At 40.1% G+C, this 18,981-nt stretch overlaps 1 protein-coding gene across 2 annotated transcripts in view; it reads left to right on the forward strand.

The window, feature by feature from the left end:
* The window catches only part of tenm1 (teneurin transmembrane protein 1), a 176,278-nt gene that overhangs the window by 87,266 nt on the left and 70,031 nt on the right, over window positions 1–18,981 (forward strand). For both annotated transcript variants that reach the window (XM_049744686.2, XM_049744678.2), the window contains 4 exons: window positions 7,048–7,250; window positions 9,242–9,449; window positions 16,416–16,517; window positions 18,614–18,808. In XM_049744686.2, the coding sequence (XP_049600643.1) occupies window positions 7,048–7,250; window positions 9,242–9,449; window positions 16,416–16,517; window positions 18,614–18,808 (708 nt within the window). The remainder of the gene's footprint in view (window positions 1–7,047; window positions 7,251–9,241; window positions 9,450–16,415; window positions 16,518–18,613; window positions 18,809–18,981) is intronic.

Here is an 18,981-nt window from a genome sequence, read left to right on the forward strand (position 1 = left end):
GCCAGAGGAATTACTAACACCAATTTAACCCCATGATACGGTACATTAATTGTGAGTGTTGCAGGTCATGATGTCAGGCAGGACACAACAACCTTCATGGTTGGCTGATGGATATTACATAGTTGTCAGTGCTCGTGTTCAGCACTTAGAAAAAGAGAGAGCGAGAGAAGGTTTAAGCTAAACTGCAACCCACTGCATTTTAGGCAACCTGGGACATGCCTAAAGCATCTGCTCTTGATGAATCCTCACATTCCGAGGATTAACGCTCAAATCGGGAGTTAAATCCTAGATAATAGAGCACATGGGGGTCATTGAATTTACTTCTGACTATTGCATCACAATCCGTTCTTTCAACATCTATTGATTTACTAGGTGCTGGGTAAAAACTGTGACATAGAAATGGGCAAAGTTAAAATTGAGGATTGAGATTAATTCACTACCCTTGGAGGTATTCCCTACACGCAGGATGGCCAGAGAGATTAGAGATTGGGCTGTAATCCAGTGCGTCAGATTATCACACTCATCCTGCTGTACGCATCACCTCTCACACCCAGAAACCTCACAATCCCCCAGATTACGCCACAAGGCTTGGTGAGAACAGGCTGCAGGGAACCAAAAGGATAAATACATGACACCAGAGAGAAGAGCAAGAGAAGGGAGGTGCGGAAGACATGAACGATTAAATGGGTAGCTATTTCCTTGAAGGATGGTGAGGGTACATTTTCACAAAAGTGATGAATCTCAACCATTACTCACATTGAAATAAATGCTTTTACTATTTGTTTGCAAATTTGGCCATAAATTGTCACATTTGATAATAGTCAGTTGTGAATGTATTTGCTAAAATACAGCATAGTAAGCAGGAGGATATTATTGATGGAAAACAATTTATTTTTATTTTGTAATAATTTATTCACATTGAGCGATTGATTAAACAAGTGTGGCACGTTGATTTAGTGCACAGTTTGTTCATTTTTATTAGTTAAGGCTAATTCACAGAGTCTCTATTGGAAATTAGAAATCCATAAATGTTGCCTTTTATGGTTTCAAAAGTGCTATTTTATTGCGTAATCATAACCCTTACATATTGGACAGTTGTCTGTTAGGCAAAGACATCAATTAAAATATGTGTATCAATTTAAAAGTGAACATCTTAATTTCTCTAGCCTTGCTGTTACATTACATAATCAAGGTGGTTTGCACAGCACAAATATGTATTGGCTTAATGCAAACATTGAAAGCCGTATGAGCAAGAAAGACTCTTTGATTGCTTCATTATTTCTGCAGTAGGATCCTGTAATTGACATGCTGTGTCATTCATGCGTATACACTGTGCCTTTTATGGTCTGTGCATGGGCTCACCTGCAGTTTTACCATATATGCAGATCATTTACAAGTAAAAGTGTTTCTAATTAGCACTATGTTAATTGCCACTCACCCCACGATAATCAAATTGATGAGTGTTTGTGAGTGCAAATGCCTTATTATTGCTTTATCTGACATGCCGACTGAGAAATACGCTGCGTGCTGCAGAGAGCATTACCCGACATGTTCTGAAAATAACATTTCTGCATTAATAAAGTACGTCAGGGTTTGAGAATACCATTTGACACAGTAGGAAGCATCGGATAGATTTATTATATAAATTGATGCAAACTGACATTCACTGGGAGCATATTGCCTCATTATCAAGTGAAGATTGTGGGGCTTGAGGAATGGCACTTGAGCCTAAGCCATGGTAGCATTTATAGCTGAAACGGGAGTCATGCCAAAACCTTTTCACTCTCACTTGAGGTTGGAAATGGAGTGTGGACTGCTAGAATGTGACAGAGGGCGCTTAAAAGGTGCATCAATATTCTGTGCTGAAAGAAAGTTAAGGAAAGTGAGCCGTGTGTAAGAGAATGTGTTTATCTTGTGGAGAGAGAGAGAGAGAGAGAGAGAGAGAGAGAGAGAGAGAGAGAGAGAGAGAGAGAGAGACAGAGACAGAGACAGAGAGACAGAGACAGAGAGACAGAGAGACAGAGGTAGAGAGAGAGAGAGAGCTTATACACTAGTCCATGTTACACTGGTCTCATTGATTTTCTCACGCTGGGATACATTCTCAGGATGCAAGTGCAACACCCCTACACACACACACACACACACACGCACACACACACACACACACACACACACACACACACACACACACACACACACACACACACACACACACAAGCACGCTTACCCATACAATACACAATAATCATTTAGTGAACCCAGGCCTCAAGTTGAAAGAGCTTTAGAGTAGCAACATGTCGATTTGCTAGTCATCTGGCATTCAAATCACTCTGGCAAATGTAATGTATTAATCAATTCAAACAGTGTGCACGGTACTTGTGGAACAGCTTTGTGATACCCGAACTGGACCTTTTTATCATAAAAATATATTATAGGTTGAAATACACTATATGTTTTTTAAAAGTTGCGTTGACAGTATGTTATTGTTTGAATTCATGAGGGAAAAAAGAAAAATAACTTACTGACACGAGATGCTTGGTCACATTACTCACATCTACGGTACATGTGAAAGACTGACAGATTGTCTTACTGACAAGTTGTTAAAAAAGGTATTACGTTGAGTGGTGCTAAATATTACGGTACACCTCTATATTTAGAGAGAAATACTCACAAGTAGTAAATTATGCAATTCTTCAATATTTTTTAAGTCTCCAATTCACCCCTGTCTGTTTTGATTGAGTAAAACACCTAGAAGCAATTTCTCCATAGTGAGAGAAGGCCGTGCTTGAATAGCAGGCAGGATGGATTCGGTGTAGTGTGGATTTTGTAAATTTCATACACTCTTACCCAAAATAGCCGTTAATTAATAGGCGAAAAGCTCAGTGTGGGGGCAGCACAGTGGACGCCCGCTCTTTACCTGTGAATAGAGAAAATCTGCATACAATTGTGGCACAGTGAAAAGCATTGGACAAACAAAAAATCTTCAACGAATGTTGATAAAGTGTCAGTGTGCATAAGAAGGTTAAACATATTTAGAAATATTGAAAATAAAGTCCACCAAAAATTACAAATATGCAAAACTGCAGGTGTGAATGTATGCTGTATTTTATAAATGACCAGTATTGTTTTGTCCCAGTATGTCTGTGTGGAAAAGGACATTTTGCCTGATTTGAAAAGAAAGTGAGTTTTAACAGGGTCTGGGACTGGACAAAGGACATTTTGTCTGAGTTTTACCAGGTTCTGGGACTGCAACCAGCTGTGAACCCCTGATTTAAAGTGACCTCTGGACTTTTGCAAATTATTTTCACATTTGATATTGTTTTTCTTTTTTTCTTAAATCAAAAGCACCCACTGTTTGTCGAGGTAGGAATAATCTAATATTTAATTAATGGTAACTATTCATTAAAATACATAATATACTATTTGTTTTCTAGAACACCAACATTTTACACTTAGTCCAATGTTAGAAAAAGTGCACTAATGGAACTCTCACAGGGTCCTGGGATAAGTAAGTTTATAGACAGGCAGACCTGTCACTCACAAACGTAGCCTGAGGCTTTGATGGTGGACGGTGAGGATGCGTAAGAGTAATGGAGAGCCTGAAGGCCAAGAGCATTATCTTCTCCTGACTCTGACTGACACTCATTAGGCTGCAGAGTGGAGAGAGGTGGCTGAAAGCTTATTAAGCCACCTGCTTGAAAAGACCTCAGTCGAATCGAAGTAATTATACAGACCTTGCCCATTGTGATATTATTATTCAACCTGCAGCAATTTTGCTTGCTTTTGGGACATGTTGTCTGCACTCACGTGTGTGATTGACATCAACACTCGAATATGGATTAACACACATACAGTTTCAGTCCCTCCAGACATGTCCCGTTATCCTAGACATCGGCTGCGCTGGTACTCCACTTGCTTCATTAGAATCTCAGGGCTAATAATATTCATGCCAAAGACATTTTAGTTCTTTTGAAAAATGATCATGTAAAGTGTAATTGTTTTACCTGAATTACCCCTAGGCAAGAAAAAAATAATTAGACCTTGTGCTCCAAGTCCTAAATTAGCTCAGTCATTAGCTGGTCAGGTGCACACACCACAATGAAGATGGCAGATCTTGGGCTTTATTTATAGCAAATGGTTCTCGTGACACAATTCAGATTTTTGTGCTCCCAAATGCCACATTTCAGATATGGGTCATCGCAACGTAAAGAGAGATGGAGACAGAGAGACAACAAAAAAAAGGATAAAATCAGATATGCTCCAATCGGGATTTCAGTTGTTACAAATGTAGCCAACAAACGTTATGTATCTGCCAATGCGATCACATTGTAAAATGCACAAATGGTTTAATTGGCCGAAACAGCGTCATTATGTTGTTGGTATCATATGCAAACATGCCTATGAAGCATTTTGGTTTTAACCAAACACTAATTTCTCATAAATTTCTCCCACAGCACAACACTCATACTCTGGTGCGGAACAAAACAACCAGTTCAAGACCGCCTACAACAGGTGGTCTCATTGCAGCAATATCCTACTTCAGCCAGTGTTATACCGGAAGGAGTTCAATGCAGAGAACTTTATGAATTGATTCCAAGTATATAGAGCCAGCTGATAATAAGGTTTTAGTTGGGTAGGAAGCGGGGAGACAGGTTTGAAATCAACCCGATTATCTTTAAAGCATTGATTGACAGCAACAATCACAAAGCCCTAGATGTGTCAGAGTATTCATTCAGTATGTCTGTTTTCTGCTTGACCTACACATTGTCTCCTTGCTCCCTTGTTTCCAGGAGAAAAAGTGTATGCTGTTTTCTTTCAGCTGAAAAAGTGTATGCTGTTTTTTTTTTCAGCTGAGAAAGATTCAAGAAGGCTTTTTCTTCTTTCTTGCATCAGCAGCAGTAAGCTGACACTGCCAGCTTCTCTTTTTGACGTGCTACTTTCTTCTTGGCTCATTCCCCCGCCCATCTTTTTCTTCCTCCTCCTACAAATCTTCCTCTCCACCCCACTCAATACCCATACTTGCAGATGCCCTGAGCTCTGGTGTCTGTCCTCATATTGCATCATGCGAGTAGAGCTTCAGTACAGTAATTAGCATCAGAAGGACCCGGTTGCTCATCTCCCTGCCAGTCAGCCGGCCTGCCGTGCTACATGCGCTCATGTCTGCCTGCCTGTGTTGTGCCAACTGACATGCCGGATTCATGTCCTATTCATCTAGAGTTGAATAAAAGGCTGCTTTCCTCGGGACATCCATCCCTCTGCTGGCCTTCGTTTTTGTAGTGAGGCACAGGAGTGAGGATTAGCATTAAAGGGAATAGACTGAGGAGGTATACTCAGCAGGAATGCATAAAAGCAAGCTTTAGTTCTGCCAAGCTGCTTACATCCTTCGACTATAATTGGAGAGCATTCTGTATGTTTTTCTCTCTGTCCAATCACATTGCAACCAGAGGACCCTGAGCATTTGGGCAGGGATTGTTTTGCATGGACACTCAAATTGCCTTGTTTTTAAATTAACTTTGTGTGGTAGACCTTAGAGGTTGTTAAAATAAAATACATTTTCCAGTTGAATTCCTTTCCCCCAGTGATTTTTTAAATTGCTTTATTTGGGAATCCAGAAGTTCAATATGTCTTTTCTTTCTATTTGTTGTCAGCACAGTTCACACTAGGGCTCTGTTGTTTTTTTAACTCACATATAACACAATACAATTCCAAAGATATGTAGACATGAGTTTGGAATTTATTAAAACAAATAAACATTCTGAAGGCAATGTTTGACAGAACAAAATAGGAAAGGACCATACTAGAAAGCCCACCCCTGACAATGCTGCTTTGTGCAGCCACATGCATCACCCATGCTTTATTCCACCACTTGGTGAGAGCGCACGTTCCAACCGACGGTGGGCAAAGACTTGGTCACCAATTATTTGCAGGAAAGACAGAGAAATACAACTATTCAATCACATGCCCATCGGCCATTACTCCGCGGGAATTGCTCCCAAGTCAGCCATTTCTACCATGACACTACTGGCCAAAGCCTGAGAAGCCATCCAACCGACAAGAAATTTCAGAAAGTCGATACCCTGCTTTTTAATGGTAGGCCATGACATCACCTCATTAAAAATTATCAGCTCTTGCCCATAAGATATGTTGTGAGATCAGTGTCATTACAGTCTCACCATTTTGAAAGCCTGACATAAGTAATAAGTGAACAGTGGCATCGCTGTGCTGTCTTGCTGACTGTCTTTTGATGGCACAAGATATATGACAGCTGGCCTGTGGTTGTGCATGATGTTGCCATAATGGAGTGGTAAAGCTGCGGCCATTACAGACAGAGAGCGCACAGACTCATCCATGAATCTGCCCCTAACTGTTCATCTGCCTTTGTGGCCGTAACTATCGGCAGGCTCCCTTCTGTCACCATATTTCCTCCACCTTCTTTTAGAGGCACAGATATATCTCTCCATAAAGGCAGACACAAAGAGGGCTGAAGAGGTTCACCTGCTCCTCCAACACAAAAGACTGAGGCCTGGTGGTTGATAAAGGCTTATGGAGAGGCAAGGAGCTAATGGTCAAAGGACTTTTGGTGATGCCTATTCTCTTTATACACAAAGACACACACTCAAGACGTTATCTCCCTGCCATGATTCGATTTGGGATTGCATGAATATCTTTTTTTCCGCTCTACCTCTAACTTTACCATTTTTTTGTGCACACTATATTTATTGTCAAAAGATGCTAAAATATCACGAGTCACTGTCTCTGTAGATAGTGCTCAGACAAAAGACTTCTTTTTAAAGGAGTTCAATGCAGGTCCTTTCCAAAATACTGCCAACATAGAGTCTGTTGAAAAGCAGGATTTTTCCAGCGATGAGTCATTCATGATGTCTCTTCAGTCTCACTTCATTAGTAGAGCTGTTGATCCCAATGATGTTTAAGGACACAGAGCTGGTATTTAATTTGGCTTTTGATTGTGAAGAGAGCCCCTTGTTATCCTTGATAAATCTACACTATATGACCTTAACACCAACTATTCGTATTTTCAATCAACAGAAAAGTGGGTGCGCGGACGGGCCATTGACCGTGGCGAGGTTGACATTGGAACACAACAGAATCAGGCTATCCCACCAGGAGTCTTTTGGAGGTTTCATATGACTGTGCACCATCCATCCCACATCAAGTTTAATCTCTCGCTCTCCCATAACGCACTGCTGGGAGTCTATGGGCGCAGGAATATACCACCGACACACACACAGGTAAGGCACCACGGTTGTGTCAGACACACTCTCAGCAAGCAACATGTCATGGCGATCAGAAAGGATGTGTTTGAATATCAATGTTACAATCAGAATCAGCTTTATTGGCCAAGTTTTTGTATGCCATAGTCATTTATAGGACTCCGGTCAAAAGTCAACTTTTTGCGTCCAAATGCACAATTTCCATCTTGGAAACAAGAAGCCAAAAGCTTGCAAAACTGTAGGTTTTGTTTCCACTGCTTTTGTTTGGAAAAAAATTACTTTCCTCATTGTTTCCCTCTTTCATGCAGAGAAAAGCAATGCCTCTGTTTAAGCTGCCAGTGTGCCAGTTTTCAGTCAATCTCTAAATTGAACAGAGTAATTCTTCATCTGTAGTGTGGTTTTAAAGCTGCCCGCCCAGAGCGATATCAGGTCACAAGAAAAATAGAACGTCACATACGAGTTATTAATTCCACACTCATTTATAGGACCGCATTTGAGCATCAGTTGTGCCAATGACACAATATGAAGAGACCCACACAATAAAATCAGTGCATTTCAGCATGAATTGCGGTAATGGCTACTATTTTACTTAACATCTGTTTTACTTACTGTATATGTACTATATTGGGCAGCATGTATGATGCTTTGCAAACATCTTGGACCACTATATAGAGCATGGACTGCCACCACAGCTCAAACTTGAATAAAGGTCCTAGTTGAATGCTGTATATCATAGATATTTGTTCTTTGGGTAGCTTTGACGTTTTTGACCCTGGAAAGTTTAGGACAGCACTGCAATCTCAAAACTGAGTTAAAAGGAAAGGAATCCAAAGTGTTAGTGGAAAAAGGAAACAAACCCACTACTGAATCACAGAAAAGCAATCAACCGCTGCGATATTTCAACAGAAGCAGCACTTTTTGAAGTAGCTGAAAGAATCAGTGAATTGTATCTTAACAGAAAAATAATTCGTAAGAGGTTTAAGTTACCTTGTAGAATATGTGTAAAGGCAAAACATCTAACAACTACTGTACTTTGAAAATACTGTACTTTCGCACTTAAAAACTTATAATTTACTCCAAAAACCACAGTGCGCCTTATAATGCAGAGTGCCTTATATATGGATCAATTGATTAATTTGTTGATCCATACTGGTTGTACACAGTGCTCTGCCAAAATGTTTCAGTATGTTTTAGTACGACTTGTAAATTCCAAGGTCGCATCGCTTCCCAGCATTACGGCAACCATGGTCAGGGGGCGTCACTGAATAGCTGTTGTACCCGCGAGGCCATTTTATTTCCGAATAGACTGTTCCGTTAATGTTTTCTAGTACGTTTACGGATCAATATGCAACAGAATCATAAATAAGCAGCACCAATGTGCTAAATCGGTCTTTAGTCGGTTCCGATCACTTTTATGGGAGAGAGTTTGAGAAACACGATTGTTTACTGAGGGCTCATTGGTTATTGTCTAGTGGATGCGTACCGCAACCCTAGTCAACCTCAGTTTGATGCCGTATAGCTTCTATTTTATGCGCCTTTTAATCTGGTGCGCCCTATATATGAAATAATTTCTAAAATAAAAAATTCAATGAGGGTGCGTCATATAATTCAGTGTGCCTTATGGTGCGAAAAATACGGTATTCAAAAGAGTGAGTGGTTAGAATGTTAATATTTCATGTAATTATATTGAATTAATTTATTTGGCCTCAGTTGTATTGCTAAAGGTCTGCTTTTGGCTAAGAAGCATAGTTAGCCCGGTGAACCTTGCACACTGATATCTGAAAGTCAAGCTGGAAGGAGCCACAGGGTCACACTACCACCGCACCCATACAAAGACTTTCTGATTACCTACATCTTATTTTTATTCCTTCCCCATGTCGGCAAGACTATTTTAAATGTCATGCTTTGCGGGTGAAATTTTACATATGTCATGCAATTTCTTGAGTGCATAAATTCTTTCTTTGTGGATGCAGTTAGTAACTATCGTTTGTTTGTTTCCTTTTGTTCAGTTTGACTTTGTGAAACTGCTGGATGGGAAGGCACTGCCCAGGTCTTTGAGTGATCCTGTTTCAGCTGGCAAATCACCTAAAGGTCTGCTGTTGAGCGGCCTCCAAGAAACGCGTTTTATTGAGTACATGGACCCTGGCACCTGGCATCTGGCTCTCTACAACGATGGCCGAAACCTTGAGCAAGTCTTACTTCACAGCACTCCCATAGGTGAGAAGAACACTTGCATATTCACAGGTGGCAATATTTTGCTTAGTTGAGTCACAATACGCTTCAACTACATAATTACTAGTCTCAGAGCTCATCATTGCCTTGTCCTCTTTCAGTTTTCATCTGCTTATATATATATAGACATGTTGAAGTGTCAAGTCATTTACTTTCGGAGAGAACTTTCCATGTTTTTCAAGTCAAGTGAACTTGTTGTGGAAAGAGACAGCCATTTGAAAGAGAATGATAAGGACTGCTTGTAGTAATTTTCTAAACCTGGTGCAGCTCTGATTGCTATGACAAGCGTGGATCCCAGCGTCATTTGGAGTCTGAATAATGCAGGACTACATGGTTGAATACTGACAAGTGGATAATTACCAGCGGCCGTTTTCATTTGGGGTTCCATTAAATGAAGGTTCTGGAACAGTCCAAACTTCGAGAGGTTGTATAGTCAGTATCGGGAAAACAATATTTTTTATTTCTGAGAGAACAAGTACTTGTAACATAAAATGCCTTTCAGAATAAAACTACAAGTGTACGGGCCACAACCCACTTATGACACCAACATAGAAGGAAAAATTGCAATGTTTTTATTTTGTGGTACTGTCGTGAGTACTGAGAGTGGGAGCAGTTGGTAAGTAAAATAAATTAATCACTTCAAATGTGGCCACGGTTGGAATAATGTTGGCCTCCATTGTATTTAAATATAAAACCAAACTTAATTAACTTTATATAATTTCAATTAAAGGATGACTATAACCTGCAGGCATTTTCACACATAGGGCAATGATGCAAAACGTTAACTGCTTTCCAGTGATGCCAAGTCTTGTCACACCGAAGGGTAACACACTCTAATAAACTGTGAACTGTCCACAAATATTAGTTGAAACTAAACAAACATTTTGCAAGCCCAGTGTTAATTGCGTCGAGAATTAGGTTGGACTTCTCTGGGCTGTAAGGCAAGGTATTTGTTTCAAACATTGCAAAGTGCATTCTGGTCAGAGGACTCAATACAATATGTGAGGTATTTCCAACTGTTACCTTCAGCATGTCGAGACTGCAAGGAATGTCTCGAAACTTGTAAATGGATTTCACAAAAATTAGCCCCTTTGACAACCTTGCTTCTGTGTGAAGCTGCAGCGACTGTGTGCAGCCACATTTCTGTCTGCCTGCCTCCATTTGATTAGTCCAATGGAGTTACATTTTACTCAGTGTTCCTTTCGGCTGATGAAACAGAGACATGTGATGGTGCCCATGCAAGGCAGCAGTCGCTCTCACAAACGAAAACATGCACTGTAAATTACATGAGCAATTAGTCAAAAATAAAAGTATCGTGCAAAATCTAGATCAAGATTGTAACAAAGTAAAATATACAATTTCTTAACAAAAATACTCAAATAGATATAAAAAAATATGTTGGATTAAAACTACTCTGACAAGTACAATTTATGCCAAAACCTATGTATGCATGAAAGTGAATGTAAGACATTACTAGTACCTATTCTTATAACTATTTGGAACCCAGTGTTGCACATTATGTAATCACCGTGATGGCACATCGTAGGTGTTATAATGCTTCTAAATCACGAACCCTTTGAAAGACCAGACTGTGTCGGTCCAAACTGTCATATTGTAAAAAAAAAAAAAAAAAAAATTATTGTTCTGATTTTTTTTTCTTTCATTTTGTCGTAATCCTTTATGCAATGACTGGCAACATGCAACCAATAAACATGATTGGTTTGAAGGCTGAAATATAACAAATACAGTATTTTTTGTGTGCATTACTACATTCTGAAGTGGAGACATACTCCCTTTAATGAGGTAAATATAGTCAAATATTAATGGCAACTAGCAGTGTGTGATTGTCAAAGGGCTTGGCTTAGAAGAGAAAAATAAAGGATTGATGATAAAAGCAAATTTTACTACCAATTCAACAAATCATTACAAACTATCACTGCATTGTTTGGGATGAAAGAAATAAAACCAACTGTTCCACGAGGCATTCTGGTGTGAGACCCTATGTGCTGGAGCTCCGACTGGAGGCTGATAGGAAGATAAAATACAAGATGTTCATTGTCGGGAAAATGAGCTTTTACTCAGCAAATAGTAACTTGACCCAGCAATGAATAAATGAGGGCTCTACTCTTTAGGGAAAAAAAATAAGATCAATAAACCTTCCTCGATTTGACAGAGGAAACATTTGAGAACATAGAATATGAAAACAATACGTGAAGTCAATGCTTTACCCAAATACCCGTGTATACTTGTTGTCATAAAAACACGTGGATGGCTATAAAGTATGGTTGCAAAAGCAATGAGGTATGTGATTACGTGTACTGCAATGCTGTCATGGGCAATCACAATGATCATTAATTTCCTGAGACAGTATAAAAGGGACAGTGAAACAACGTTTAAAGCTGCATGTGTTAGGTTAGCTGACTACAGGCTTGTATGATATCAGTCAAATATTTTGTTTTTTTAAAGACCACCGGTGTGTGGGGGGGCGTGCGTGCATGTGTGTGTGTGTTTGTGTGTGTGTGTGTGTGTGTGTGTGTGTGTGTGTGTGTGTGTGTGTGTGTGTGTGTGTGTGTATATCTATCTATATATCTATATCTATATCTATATATATATATATATATATAGATATAGATATAGATATAGAGAGAGAGAGAGAGCGAGAGAGAGAGAGAGAGAGAGAGATACACACACCGTAATTTCCAGACTATAAGCCGCTCCTTTTTGCTCAAGTTTTGAACCCTGCAGCTTTTTTTTTCCGGTGAGGCGTATCTATAGATTCTTCGTGATTTTTGTGATGACTCGATCACTTATGCACTCGTAAAAAGGCTGTGGACCGCTGTTGTGCGAAGGAAGGATATGGGGAGAGGAGTGGTGTGTTGATTGCATGTCCATCCGCCAAGCAAATTAGTGCCGCCAGGCAAATAGTGCCGTATAATTCACACAAAGAAGAGACAGAACGAGATCAAGGGGGACATTACTGAAGAAAGGAAGCTCTTATATACAAACCCTCATTATGGGGTGACAAAATAAATGCATATGATGCTGCTCTTAAGTTAAAGGCACTCGATTTGGCTCTTAACGTAGGAACTAGAGCCGCTCATGCACTGTAGATGTTTATTCTGGCCACTAGGGGGCACTGGGCTGTTGTTGATGACATCCTGTTGCGTCACTCTTTTCTTTCTTTATTTCCCGGTCACGTCCACTCTGTAGCCATACGTGTTGCTCGCTAGTTTAATGAAACTCAGCACTTTGTGCATGAATAAAATTGGCAGTAACAGACCCTCATAATGGAAAATGCTAGAAGAAATGCATAAAAGAGAGACTGAGAAAGTTTGTGGCAAATTATATCTGACGCTATTCCAATCCGACACTGAGGAGGAAGACTTTGATGTTTTTTTTACTGGCTCTTGTTTTTACTTTTACTGGTATATTTTTTAACCAGCCCTGTTAGTGCTGTGCTAACGTGTTGCTGCTGTGTTACCGCCGCGTCTCAGTGACTTTTACCGGTATGTTTCCTTTATCCAGCCCTAGTAGTGCTGCTGTGTTACTTCCGTGTTGCTGCAGTATTACTCCCACGTCACAGGCAGTGTTTGGAAAGAAATGTTGAGGAATGTTTATTAAAACTTCAAAAAGGCTTTCTGTGTACCGTCAACCTTTGTAAATAACTCGCGTGCACATGCGGCTTTTATTTATGAAAAAAACAAAATTTTCCCCTCATTTTTGCTCGTACGGTTTATAATCAGGTGCGTCTTATAGTCCAGAAATTACAGTACATACATTCATATTCATATATACATACATACATACATATTCATACATACGTACAGACAGACAGACAGACAGACAGACAGACAGCACGCACGCACGCACGCACGCACGCACGCACGCACGCACACACACACACACATACACGCATACATACGTACATACATACAGTAAAGAAAATCATTTTTAAAACCTCACAACATATAGTATCTGATAAAAGAAATGACACAATCAGTATGTTATTTATTCACCTCTCCCTACACACACTGGTCTAATTGCGCATAAATCAAATACGCCACTCTTTGTCATACATAATCTCAGCTATCGTTCCTCTTTGAAGTTCTAGCATAAATGTATATATGTATCGAAATGAGTTTATGATCATATGGCCACCTACGCATTGTCTATGAAACAGATGAAACCATGGTTAGAAAATGCATGGGTATTTCTTGTCAGCTGAGTAGCCGATTCATTTCACATTAAACCCAAGGGTCATAAAGCATGGCTGGAACTTTAAAAGGCTCATAAACTACAATTGGAATGCTTATTTGACCAATCAGACCACTTGGGTGGAAGTACCTATTTTATAATCGCACTTAGCTGCAATAACTTATGGCATGAATGATTTCCAACTGAAAATGGTTTAGTCAGTGGAAAGAACAGATTATGCATGGACACACACATGCCGTATAGTCAAATAGACTGGTCTTCATGCATTACTTGTTAATTGCCTGGAGAATTTTATAGCTAAGATATTGACCTGAAAATACAGAGCGTAATTTACCGTTACAACCGTCCCGACCCCGATCTTTCTGAGAGATCATGCCGTCTCCACAGAAATAAAAGCTCCTCCCGTTATCACGACTGAAGTAGGTTTGAACCCAAACGCACGACTCAGACGAGTCAACGTGCAAATAAAGATTTTTTTAATGAATACATTTCAACACAAAATCACTTTTGAGGGGAAAAAGCCCAAAATGACCAAGAAACAAAAAATCACTCGAATGAGGAGAAACAGTTACCCAAAACAAGCAAGTTCCAAAGAACGATACAAAACTAAGATTCATAATGGCAAAGATTTACTTGACACTTGACTTGGATGATAAGCTTAGAACTGACAGGACTGACAAGACGAACTAGCACAAGACAAGGGGAGATATACTATTTATACACACACACACACACACACAGCAAGGAGGAGCTGGTGCAAACGATCAGGGCGGGGAAGACAATCAAGGAACACAGACAAAGGCCAAGTTGCCCAAATGAAGGAAGAGACAGTTACAAAATAAAACCGGAAGGGGAACCAAGACAAACTCAATTCGTTCTGGTTGACATGACACCCTTGACCTTGCAGATGGGTTCTTGCTCATTGTATTTGTCAGGTGCCACATCCAATATGAAAATTTGCGCGTGCAAGTTTATTTTTTTTCAAGAGGATAGAAGACTCACATGAGGAGTTTTCCTGACTGTGTGGGTGATGATTGGCACTCCTCTCCATCAGTGTGACGGTGACAGGTGATGGAGGTGAAAATTACTTTGGTTTCTATAGTGATGCACTGCTGTGGAGGAACTGTGCTGCCTGTCTCATTAGCATGTGCCACGCGTGCCTCAAGGCGAGACTCACGCTATATCGCTGTTTGTTTGTAAAATTGTGTGTGTGTGTGCGTGTGCGTGCGTGCGTGCGTGCGTGTGTGCACGTGTGTGTGTGTGTGTGTGTGTGTGTGTGTGTGTGTGTGTGTGTGTGTGTGTGTGTTTGTACATGTGTGGTCTATGCCAATGAAGGATTTGTCATTCATGCAACCTCAATAAAAGAAGGCAGAAAACAGCTTTGGTTTGACTCTTGAGTAGATCTATATGCAAAGGAACAGAGAGAGACAGCACAGGGTTCTAATTTGTGTTGTATTTGTTCTCTCCATTTTCAATGGGAAATACATTATCAGGGGTGTATGTCACAATTTTGTTCTGGTTCTAAAAAGAGTCCCTTGAGTTGTTGCTAGGTGTTTTTTTTTTGTCCTACAACCCAACCACCTGACTGGATGGATTTCAAGACTTAGAGTATGGGACGGCACAATCAGCTGATTCGGACGGGGCTCTCTAACTTCCCATTGTAAACTTGTCCTTGACAGTCAGAGATTGATAGATGGGGCCCAATGTCATTTCTTCGGTACTGGAACCTAATAATAATAATACAATTCATGTAAAAGTTAAAGTGACAGGAAATAGTGTTGCATACAAAGCGATAAAGCAATAAGTGTTGCATTGTTTGTTTGCAGTGTGGCATGATAAAAAAAAAAAATCACATCAACACCTAATGGTAAGGGGAATAATAAAAAGATGACCCATCATTCCTTCCATCCATACAGCTATCCATTTTCTACACTGCTTGTCCCGTTCAGTGTCACAGTGAGCTGGAGTCTCTCCCGACTTACTCTGATTGAAAGACTTGGATTAGTTGCCTGGCACTCACAGGGCACATATGAGACAGACAATAATTCGCATCCACGTTCACACAGTCACTCAACTGAGAACTGAACCCATACTGACCTCATGGGAGATAGGCAAGTAACCCATTGTGTGTGTGTTTCGGTCCCATGTATGAAAAACACTTAACAAATAATAAAGTTTGTTAAGCCAATGTTTGAATGGGTGATTGATTATTTGCAAGCTCAGTGTCCTAAAGACACCGTGAACATCACAAAGTTTATCTTACATAGCAGCAAAGTTATTAATGTAATGGTGCAGTGTCATTTACTGACCTCTGCATGCATTTGCTCCAGCAGTAACATCGCACAATAATCCATTCTCCACTAAATGGGTCATTCACATCGTCACATTTTGTGTTCTCCAATCTTGTTCCAAATTGTGTTCTTGTAAACAGTTTGATGATGAAGCGCTGATGTATGTAAATTTGCGCGCTGCGTGTTTGCAACCTGTAATGCAGCATAATGTGCTTAGTGCAACACAGAGTAAGTGAGTGCTTGGCCAGTCTCCAGAGAGTGATAGCAGCTGGATCAGGCTAATCTAATCGAGCTTCTGTGTCTGGGGAGCCATCCATTGCTTATCACATATTTCATTCAATAACAGAAAGCTATGCCAGTTGATGCCGTTTTCTGTGGATTATTTTCTTGTTTACTGTCTTTAATGGCCTGAATAAATGACATGTCCATGTATGTTGTTTCATAGATACAGTTGATGGATGCTCCAAAGGATGTAACGGAAATGGAGAATGTGTTGCTGGACGGTGCCATTGCTTTGCAGGATTCATGGGTCCTAACTGTGCCAAAGGTAATCACAAACATTTGAAAATGTTGTTCTGTTAAGTGAGACTGTCACTCACATTATAGGTTGGGACCCCCTACGCTCTTCCAATGGGAGATTCAAAAAAATAGATGAGTGCATGCCCATTTGTTATTCTGTTTCTCAATCAATCAATCAATCAATCAATCAATCAATCAATCAATCAATCAATCAATCAATCAATCAATCAATCAATCAATCAATCAATCAATCAATCAATCAGTCAATCAATCAATCAAGAGTCTCACACAGCCAAACAAAGGTATGGCCTCTTAATTCCGGGTATAGGGATGTTGACAATTCAACATTAAAAATATTGTGTGTGTTATACAGATTGGTGCCCAAATAAAAAAATATTGATTTTTCCAGGATTGGTGAAGCATACAAACACACCTAAAAAAATGCTACATATTTTATGTAAATAAACATGAACAAATTGTTAAAAACTGCCTTGTGCTTTGCACTAGGTGCAATAATAAGGAAAAACAACTGAAAACACATCTCACCACAAAAACAAATCTGTTCAGTCTTTTTGTTTTGAGTGCATCCATTTACACATTTGAATTGATTTTCTTATGAAGGCTCAATGCATTTCAGAAAATAACTGCTCGAGAGACTGTATATTCCATCTGCAAAGGTTATTTAAAGCACTGTCTGTCTGTCAGTCTGTCTGTCCACAGTTCCTAAAGGACTCTTCCAGAACATTCTACACATTAAAAGCAATATGGGGACTTAAATGTCAGCCACCTCTGACTCGCATTAGCTTCAAAATATCTACACGGTATTGGCAAAGAGAAATGAATTGAAATAAGTAAAAAGCCAAGCAACCAAGGTCCTTGCAATATTTTCTATAATGACAGTGTGTCTGTTGCACAATTAAATGGGCTCTGCTACTGCACCACTTTTACACAGAGATTAGAGGGAATTACTATTATAGTTATTATTTTATCCTACCTCAGGATTAGTCAAATTTGTTTGCAGGTTACGCATTAGGCAACATCTGCAATCTTACGTAATGAGCATTCACAGCTAGGAGTTGTCAGTTTTGTTGTGTCCTACGGTGTAAAAAATATTCTAATAACCTAAGAACAAAACATCATGATAAATAGTTAAATCAACCCAGCAACTGTTTCTGCATTAAATAAATGTATTATCCTAGTCATTATTTTTATTCAAACTTTTACTCAATTTATTTTCTTACATTTTGTTGTGAAATTTATTGTTCTCCTCTGGCTTTCCCTACTCTTGTTTCCAGTCTTCTTCCTCTGCCCACTTTTTTTCACATTGTAAAATTTGTATCGGCCTCAATGTGTTGAAACAGGTGTTCTGCTATTTCTCCTCTGATTTATTTCCATGCGTCATTTATTCGCACGCTCCTCTCATCTTCGCATATTTGATTGCATTGTGATAACCGTTGTTTGACAAGTTATGGAAGGAGATGTAAAAAGTATGCCGTTATTGGGACAGAGTGCAGCAGGTTATATTTACAGAGGATCAAACAATTGGAGAATTGTCAGTGCCTATGTGGCTGGCTGCCGCACAGGTCTCCATCTCTGCATGACGAAAACTCTTCATTCTATAAAACCCTAATGCTCTCTCGTCCCTAATCTTTCGTTTTCACGATTGTTTTCACGGCCTGTTCAGAGCAAGTGAGGTGACGTTGAGGGGATTTTCTCCAATTCTTGGGTTGCCGTGGTAGCCGGGCTCAGGTGGTGCTTGAGTAAATTGAAACAGCGTGAGTGATAAGCCGGGATGTGTGCATGTGCCTGTGTGCGTGTTCTTTGTATGTGTGAGTGCGAATGTGTGTGTCTGTGTGCGTGCGTGAGTGCGCGTGTGTGTTTCTGTTTGTGTTTGTGTGTGTGTGTGTGTGCGTGTGTGCGCGTGTGTGCGCGTGTGTGCGTGTGAGTGACTGTGTACGTGAGGAAGGGCGTAGGACTGTTTGAGGATTTGCCGAATCCGTGCAGCGGCTGAGATAAGAGTGTGTCGCCTCTCTCACACTGGGTTACTGTGGTCTCCCAGCTAATATACTGCAGTACTATGTGTGTTTTTTCACGTGGCTGTAATCTGTGTTTTTCCTGTTACAGATTTGTGCCCCGTGTTGTGCAGCGGTAACGGCGTGTATGAGAAAGGAAGGTGTGTGTGCCTGGACGGTTGGAAGGGAGCAGAGTGTAATGTGGAGGATGGTCAGTGTATTGACCCCACCTGCTCCAACCATGGCTCCTGCATGCACGGCGTCTGCATATGCAGCCCTGCCTACAAGGGGGTAAACTGTGAACTAGGTAAGAGAGTAAAACTCAATACACAGTTTCAGCTTCATGACTTTGATGACTTTGCCCTATTTTCAGCATTGATTACTACAAAACTCATTGCAAAAACATGTCAATGGCCATTATAGATAATGTAACAAAAAAAAAAAAAAAAAAAAAGACAGTCCTGGAGATACTGATACCAA

The sequence above is a fragment of the Syngnathus scovelli genome, chromosome 1 (assembly GCF_024217435.2).
Source record: "Syngnathus scovelli strain Florida chromosome 1, RoL_Ssco_1.2, whole genome shotgun sequence".
NCBI classification, from domain to species: domain Eukaryota; kingdom Metazoa; phylum Chordata; class Actinopteri; order Syngnathiformes; family Syngnathidae; genus Syngnathus; species Syngnathus scovelli.